Here is a 9,688-nt window from a genome sequence, read left to right as displayed (position 1 = left end):
ATTTATTTACATTGTTATTTATTTATTTATTTATTTATTTAATTTTTTTTTTTTTTTTTTTTTCTTTTTGGATGCAATTTCAAACTAAAATAAAAAAAAAACATCAATATATATATATATATATATATATATTATATTTAATTATTGAAAAATTTTAAATTAAAAAAGAAATAGATATGCAATATTTTTAAGGCTGCATATGCTAAAGATTTATTAATATTTTGGACAGTATACAAAAAAATAATATAAGTTTTTTTTTTTGTCTTCATTCCATATTTGAGGAGACATAATATATATGTTTTGCGATTTTTAATATATTTTGTTCTATTAAGAGTTTTATCTCATTTATGAACAATCTTATGTAAGGATATTTATCAAAGGAATATATTATATATATATATATATATATATATATATATATATATTATTTATTTATATATTCCTTATATTATTTATAATTTTCCGTTTCTACCTTTTAGTTCTGTCATTAGAAATATGTCTTTATGTATTTCATGGTGATATTTTTAATTTAAATTTAAAAGAGGGATATATATATATATATATATTAAGAGAAAGCTGCTTTTCTTTTCTTTTATATTATATATTTTTTTTTTCTAGTTTTATAGTATTTTATTTGTTTTTGTTTTTCTTGAATATCATAGGATGCATATGAGTGCATTCTGTGTTGTTATAATAGGATGTAAAAATGATTGCCGGTGTAATTTTTATTTATTATTATTTTTTTAATTATTCTATAAAACTATAAATTAATAAAATGTTAGGTATAATAGGTCAAAATGTGTATATATATATATAATATACATTTACTTATTTTTATATTTATTCATTTTGTTGTTTATGAATACGTACATATATATATATATATATATATATATATATTTATTTATTTATTTGTAACGGTTGTACTTGTACATCATTATGATATATTTGATATAATTAGTTTAAATTCGTTAATTTATTTATATAATAAATATATATATATATATATATATATATATATATATGTGTAAAATATATTATAATTTTTTGGTTCCTCAAAAGTACACCATTTGTGTAATAATAAATATTATTATGTGCTTTATGTAGAGAGTTGATAATATATAAATTTAATTTTTTTCTATAATTTGCACATAGAATATTTTTTAGAAATGTTTAAGTAGATATATAGATTAATTTTTTTTTTTTTTTTTTTTTTTTTTTTTTTTTTTTTGGTTCTTGTGTCTTCCTATTATATATTCTACATATTTTGTATGTGTTTATTTGTTTGTTTATTTTGTTTTATGTTTATTCTTTTTTTATCATTTAAAAAGGATCTACTTATAAGAACTATTCAGTAGTACCTATATGGATTACTAAATGTTTATATATATATATATATATATATATATATATATATATATATATATGTGTATATATTTTACAATTTACTTATATCATTTTTATGCTTATAGAAAAAAAAAACAATGTTATATTCGAAGAGTAATTTGAATGTAGGTAACATTCCAAATAGGCAAGATAAAATGAATGGATCTTATATGTACATAAAAAAAATAAACAGTGATACAATAATAAAAAATATAAAAAAAAATTATAATTTGAACTTATTTGTAAATTCACAGGGAAAAGCATCATTAAATAATAATATTGTTAATATTCGTAATGCTGAGCTAGGGAAATATGTTTATAAGAATGGATTATATATTAATAATCCTGTTGAATTAAATAAAGACATAATAAAAGTTGTACATAAAAATAAATATATTCATAGTATATCAAATAATGAGGAGTCTTCTATATGTAAAACAAAGTCTACTAATTTTGAATGTGTTAATAAATGTGCACATTATATAAATAAGGATATGAAATATATAAATGATAAAAACATATCATGTTTAAAAAATAATGAAAATAATATAGTTAATAATTTATCATATTTAAATAAGAATATATATAACAAAATATATAATAATAATAATAATAATAATAATGATAAACTTAATTACAATAATTCAACTAGCAATATTGGTAGGAGTACACAAAAAAATATTGCGCAATATAATATGCATCCATTTGTTAAATATGAGTTAATATGGGATGTAAAAAATGATATTGCTAGAAATAAAAATTATTTCGTAATAAGGAAAAAATCTGAGAATGATAATCAAAATATAGAAAATAAGGAGGAAGATAAAAAAAGAAAAATAAAAAATAATATAATCAAAAGTTATTATAAAAAATTGAACATTAAAGAAAATAATAAAAATACAAATAAACAAACAAATGATATATACACAATTGGACAGGGAAAATATATTCCAATAAATAATAAACCTATTTATAATTTATCATTAAATAATAATTACATTTCTTATGATAACAAAGAATGTTTATTTCATAATAGCACCTTTTTCTTAAATACTCAAATGACCATGAATAATAATTACAAAGATATAAAATTTAATAATATTGATAAAAAAAAAAATTTGCTTTTTCAGTCTTCAGAAAAGAACAATACCTCAAATAAAACTGTTACACACAAAAGTAATTTATTAAATAAAAATGTTACACAAAAGGGTAATTTATTAAATAATATAAATAAAAATAATACATATAATGCAAACAATACATATAATGCAAATAATACAAATAATGGAAAAGTAAGTCATAAACTCTCAGCTGATCATATGTCAAAAGAAAACCTTAACAATTTTAATAAAAAGACAGAAGAAAAAAAAGAAAAAAAAGAAGAAGAAGAAGAAATAAAAAACAAAAAGAAAACTATTAAAAATTCATGTCAAAATATTCAAAATAATAAGGATAAAATGATAAGTCAAAATGAAAAGAGCAATATATCCAACTTAAGTAAAATAAATCATGTCCTTGTTTTGAAAAATGTGAACAAAAAGGAAACAAATAAAAATAACAATCAAGTAATAAGTGATAATATACAAAATGATAATAATATAATAAATGTACCGAGTGAGGAAAATATTACTAAAGATGAATGCTCAAAGGAAAGTAATAAATCAAATGACGAATGTATACAAGAAAGTAATAAATCAAATGATGAATTCTCAAAAGAAAGTAAAGATATAAATGACGAATGTACACAAGAAAGTAAAGATATAAATGATGAATGCTCAAAAGAAAGTAAAGATATAAATGACGAATGTACACAAGAATGTAACAAATTAAATGAAAAATGTACACAAGAATGTAACAAATTAAATGAAAAATGTACACAGGAATGTAACAAATTAAATGAAAAATGTACACAAGAATGTAACAAATTAAATGAAAAATGTAAGGATGAAAGCAATTCTTTAAAAAGTGCTTCCAATCAAGAAGGTGATATAGTAAAGGATATTTGTAAAATAGAAAGTCATGTAATATCTGAAGTATGTAAAAAGGAAAGCGAAATTATAAAAGAAATATCCATAACACAAAGAAATATAATCAAAGAAATACATAATTGTAATAATGTTATATCGAAAAAAACAAATAATAATAATAATAATAAAGACATGAATATGTTGAAAGATATTAAAAAAAAAAAAGATACATATATTAAGGAAAGCAAAGAAAAAAATAATAATATTTATAATATATCTAAAAAAAACAAAAAGAATGATTATAATAATAATAATATTAATTATGTTCCTCAGGAAAAATTACAAATTATTAATAATCAAACCAAGATAAATAAAGGTATAATAAATGATAATAAAATATATAAGAAAAGTAATAAAATAGATTATATGTCACCGGAATATATTAGTCAAGTCATTAAAGATTATCATAATGAAGAAAGAAAACAAAAAAAAAATATATATTACGAAAATGTAAAAGATGTAAAAGGTACTACTTTATGTGATAAAAAGAAGAATTCCGGTTTGTTGAATAAAAATGAAAAAAGAAACATGTTTCATATACATACAAAGGACTTTTATAAGTATTGTAAAAAAAAAGAAAGTTATATTTCTTGTACATATGAACATAAAGCCATAAATGGAGATTCTAATTTAAAAAAAATAAAAAGAGAAGACCATAAAAATAAAGAAAATATAGAAAGGGATATGGAAATGTCACAAATTGTAAACATTGTTGCTGAAGATAAATTAGACAAATGTCATTTGTCAGAATTAATAAAGATAATGAAAAAACTAGAAAAGGTTCATATGAAAAAAATGAATATAGATAATTTAATATTAGAAGGGAATTGTTTGCAAGATTTTATAAAAAGTGTAGAAGGAAAAAATAAAGTAAAACATAAAGATAAAGTAAAAAATAAAGGTGAAGATAAAGTAAAAAATAAAGGTGAGGATAACATAAAAAATAAAGGTGAAGATAACGTAAAATATAAAGGTGAAGATAACGTAAAAAATAAAGGTGAAGATAACGTAAAAAATAAATGTGAAGATAACGTAAAAAATAAATGTGAAGATAACGTAAAATATAAGGACACAGGTGAGAATAAGGTAAAAGATAAAGGAAAAGCAAACGTTATATCCCTTTCTAGTAATAATTATAATGTAGATAATAGGAATAGAAAAAAATACAGTGAAATAATATATAATAAAAAAACGAATTACACTAAAAATAAAAAGAATATTAATAATAAGTGTCATGTGAATGATGAGAATAACAATGTTTTATATAATGTAGATGAAAATATGATGTTATCAAAAAAAAAAGAAAATTTGATTGAACTTAATAAAAGTAATAGTAACAAGGTTAACATTATAAATAATATAAAAAATTATATAGATGTGTTAAATTTAACTGTTGACGAATTAATACATTTAAAAAATGTAAAAGACATATTTTGGTATCTATATATAAAATCTAAGTTTGTTAAAAAACAAAATATGAAAGAATTTTGTGAGGTAATTAAGGATAAGATGGATGATAAGATACATAAGAATTATTTTATGGAATATGTAGATTATGAGAGTTTTAAAAAATTTAATAAAAATAATTTTGATACATTTGAAGAGAAGATATATTTATTAGAAAATTTATTTTATTTATTAAAATCATATCCATTAGATTATGATGAAAATAGAGGATGTTTTTATATGTTATATCCACAAAAAAATAAAATGTTTAAAAATTCAGAATATGATATAATAAAAAATAAACTTCATCATTTAAAAATAAGTAAGGATATAACTGAACATTTTAAAAATAATTTTTTCTTTTTAGATAAGATATTTATACCTAAGGATGCCTTTTTTTTTGTTAAAGATTCTGAAGATATTGGTTTGAGGGATAAAGATAATAATATTATTTATATACATCAAGCATTGGTAAGTGATCTGAAGGAAGATGTAAATGATAAGAGTATATTTGATAACTTATATTCTTGTAGTCCTCCATATAAGTCTGATTATTTTAGATACATACAAAAGAAGAAGATACAAAATAAAATTAGGAAATTTAAAGAATATATATTATATTATTATGAATTCCATTCTGTACAAGATTTCTTTGATTTATTAATATTATTTGATGAAGAATATAAAAATTTAGAAATGTTAAATAGTTGTACCGACATTCCTTATAATTTAACCAAAAGGTTGTATTCTGAATATTGTCATAAAGTAATGAAAATAATTACAAAAAATGAGGAACCGTTCAAAAATATTATTGATAATTTCAATAACATACCTATAAAGAATAATATGAATAAATATAATGTTTTTAATAATCATGAGGAAAATTGTATGTATGTATCTAACAAGTGGTGTAACAAAGAAAATGATAATATAAAAAGAATACATAAGGATGCAAATTTTAATATTACAAAAAGGTATATTTCTTTAGAAAATTTAGAAAACAATTATAACCAAAAAAGTAATATAAATGAGAAAAATGATAAGGTAGATATTCATAAGAATTTATTTTGTTCAAAAACAAAGGATAGTAATATATGGTCCAATAAGTTTGTATTTAATAAAAAGGAATGTAATGTAAATAAGTATATGTTATATGAAAAATGTAATCCATTAAAAAAATATAATAAGAAGAAAAATAATAGTTGTACTATAGACAATAGTTATGGTATAGATAATAATTATGGTATAGATAATAATTATAATATAGATAATAATTACAATATAGATAATAATTACAATATAGATAATAATTACAATATAGATAATAGTCATTGTGTGGATTCCCATTTTTGTGCTGAAGATTCAAAATACGAAATCGATGAAATGTCAAATATATATTTATCATTTTTTTATTCAAATGATAATAAAAGAAAAATGAAAGAAATAACTTTAGATACATTTAAAATGTTTGTAGAAAATTTGGGGAAAATTAAAGGTCTTGGGAAATTTACATGTATTGATGAATGCTTTTTAGGTATGACATTTTGTGATCCAGATATACCTAAACATTTATGTAATCAGAAAAAGGTGTTACCAAAAAATATTAATTATAATGGTTTCATGTATTGTATGCGATATATACCATATGTTATACCAGATTTCCCTTTATCAACTAGCCATTTTGAGATATCTTATAATAATGTAGAGATATTTAATTCACGAAATTCATTTTTACATATATTAAAATATCGAGGAAATAGAAATGATATAATTTTATTAAGAAATAAAATTGTTTTGGATATTATCGAGATATTTGTATATATACCATGGAATTTTGGTGTAGACACAGGAATGTATACTCCATTGGTTCCTATGCTTCCAGAGGGCAAACGGACTGTTGACATGTGTAAGTCTTCTTATTATAAAAATTATAAATATTATTTAAAAAGAAATACGAAATATACTAATATCAAAAGTTTTAACATGTCATCAGATAATTTTTCGGATTCAAATTCTACATCTACATCCAAAAATGAATCGAATAATTATGTGAGTACAATGTGTAGTAAGGAATATAACAAAAGATATATGATTGGGCATGTGGAAGAAGAAAAAGTAGGTAAGATAAAAGAAAGGGATCTATTACATTTAAATGATAATATAAATACTATGGATGATAATAGTTTGAATAGTTCTTCTTATAATAATATATTTTTTGAAGAGACATTTTTAAAAATGAGAAAAAAATTATCTTATAAATGGATACCTAAATGGCATATGTGTAATGATATATTTTTATCAAGATTAATATCTTATGATGAAATACAGATATGTTTACAAAAAATATTTCCTTTATATTTAATACAAACAGCTTTAATTTATATGGTTCATATATCATGTTGTTTCTTAACTAATGAAGAATGGAAATATTTCTTCGAATCTCCTTTTACTCTTTATAAAAAATTAACACCAGAAGAGATAGCTATACGATATATAAAATTAAAGGGATATAAATTTAATAAAGTAAATAATATTCAAATAAATAAAAATATTGATATTCATCAAATATTTATGAGCATACCAGAAAATATGCAATGTCCTGAAATTTATAAACTAGCTATAAATGGAGAAAATACAAGTAGTGGCTATTTAGCTGAACCATTCGATATTTATCATTTAATGTTTATTTGTAAAGTTTTCTGGTATATATTTTTATATGCAGATAACTTTGTTATACTTCGATCAACCTTATTTAAAAACAAACCAACAAAAAAATAAAAATATAAAAATATAACCTAAAAGATGTCTACATATATATATATATATATATATATATATATATATAATAAATAACAATATGTAATAAATGTCTACTAATTTTTGTACAAAAATATAATGTTATTTTCAATAAATATATCTATAATATATTATACATGTGTATGCTTAGTTTTATCATAATTTATTATTTTTTATATTTCATTATATTTCACTATATATATATATATATATATATATATTTGTATAATTTATCATTATTTATTCATATACACCAAAAAACCACAACATTCCAAAATAGAAAAAAAATTTATTTTTTTGTAAATTAAAATGAATAATGAAATATTATTTTTTTATAATATAATTTTTTTTTTTTTTTTTTTTTTTTTTTTTTTTTTTTTTAAACTTTTAATATATATAAATTGTAATTATATTTACAAATTTATATCCATATTTTTAGAAAAACGATTAATAATGAAGTGAAAGGGAGAAAGAAAAAAAAAAAAAAAAAAATAAATAAATAAATAAAATAAAAATATGAATTCTTAATAATAATATATGATTTTACATTGTGTTAATAATTTATATATAAAAATTTTCCCCCTTAACTGTGTGCATAAATTCCCTATTTTCTTCTATACAATAATAAATATATATTTTTATATTATAAAAAATGAAAAAATAAATAATACTAATATTATATATATATATATATTATAATAAATCAATTTTATTGTGCTTATAATATGGCTACGTAAAAATCAACATCTTATTTATAATATATATAATGACTTGATGTAATAATTAAGAATTAATAAACATAGAAGAAAAGAAACGCATTAATAAACATGATACTAAACAAATTAAAAAAAAAAAAAAAAAGAAGAAGAAATATAACATATATGTATATATTTTTTTTAATTTTTTATTTACATATATACCATTTTTAGTTACAAATTAATGCAAAAATATAATATATATATATATAATAAATATTTTTATGAATATAAATGAATTTTTTTATTTTTTTTTTCTGAAGAGATATATAATTAAAAACGGTACATAGTTAAATATGATATATATATATTATATATATATATATATATATATATATATGTATATATATATGTATATAATATTATTTATGTACGTATAAAATTACAGTTATAGGAGAAAATATTATATTAAAAAAAAGAATTTTTTTTTTTTATATATATATGAAAAAAAAAAAAAAAAAAATTTAAAAGAACAAGTTAAAATTTTGGAGAAACCTTTTGGTCATTAAAAATTAAATGATTTATTTATAATACAATAACTTATGTGTATAAAAAAAAAAAAAAAAAAAAAGAAGAAATAATAAATAATAAATAAATTAATAAATAAATAAATAAATAAATAAATACAATTGTATAATATATATAGTCCCAATTTTATATATAAAAAATTTCTAAAAGTGTGGATAATTTTTGTTTTTTATAAAAAAGAAAAAAAAATGCTATCTATAAGAAAATGTAATATTTATGATTTGTTATCCATGCAACAATGTAATAGTATAAATTTACCAGAGAATTATAATTTGAGATATTATTTTTACCATGCCTTATCATGGCCATACTTAAGTCAAATTGCTGAAGATGTAAATGGAAAAGTTTGTGGATATTCTTTAGGGAAACTTGAAGAAGATAATGAATATAAAGGTCATTTAACTTCAGTTGCAGTTTTAAAAACATATAGAAAATTAAAATTAGCTTTTTATTTAATATTACAAACACATCAACATTTAAAAGATATTTATCGAGCAAATAATATATGTTTACATGTGAGAGTAAGTAATAACGCTGCTTTAAATCTATATTATAATTTATTGAATTATAAGGTTAACGGTATAGAAACGCAATATTATGGAAATAAGGAAAATGCCTATTTAATGGAGCACGTTTTTGCAAGGTAGGGAAAATTAATATATGAACACAAACATATATATATATATATTACATTTTTAAGGTGTTATTTCATTTAATTATTGCAATATTTTATTTTTTTTAATGTTTTAT

The 9,688-nt window shown here is 18.7% G+C and overlaps 2 protein-coding genes across 2 annotated transcripts; both read left to right on the top strand.

The window, feature by feature from the left end:
- Positions 1-1,484: 1,484 nt before the first annotated feature.
- PF3D7_1003400 (conserved Plasmodium protein, unknown function) lies at positions 1,485-7,637 on the top strand (the record flags this gene model as incomplete). The annotated part of the gene is made up of 1 exon (XM_001347286.1): positions 1,485-7,637. The coding sequence occupies one exon, from the start codon at positions 1,485-1,487 to the stop codon at positions 7,635-7,637; it is 6,153 nt and encodes a 2,050-aa protein (XP_001347322.1).
- A 1,489-nt stretch (positions 7,638-9,126) lies between these two features.
- PF3D7_1003300 (N-terminal acetyltransferase A complex catalytic subunit ARD1, putative) lies at positions 9,127-9,585 on the top strand (the record flags this gene model as incomplete). Its single annotated transcript, XM_001347285.1, has 1 exon — positions 9,127-9,585. One exon carries the CDS (start codon positions 9,127-9,129, stop codon positions 9,583-9,585), a length of 459 nt encoding a protein of 152 aa, XP_001347321.1.
- Between the last annotated feature and the right edge of the window lie 103 nt (positions 9,586-9,688).

This window comes from Plasmodium falciparum, assembly GCF_000002765.6.
Source record: "Plasmodium falciparum 3D7 genome assembly, chromosome: 10".
Classification (NCBI taxonomy): Eukaryota; Apicomplexa; class Aconoidasida; order Haemosporida; family Plasmodiidae; genus Plasmodium; species Plasmodium falciparum.
The sequence above is the reverse complement of the archived record's forward strand: the minus strand, read 5'-3'. Positions and strand labels throughout refer to the sequence as shown.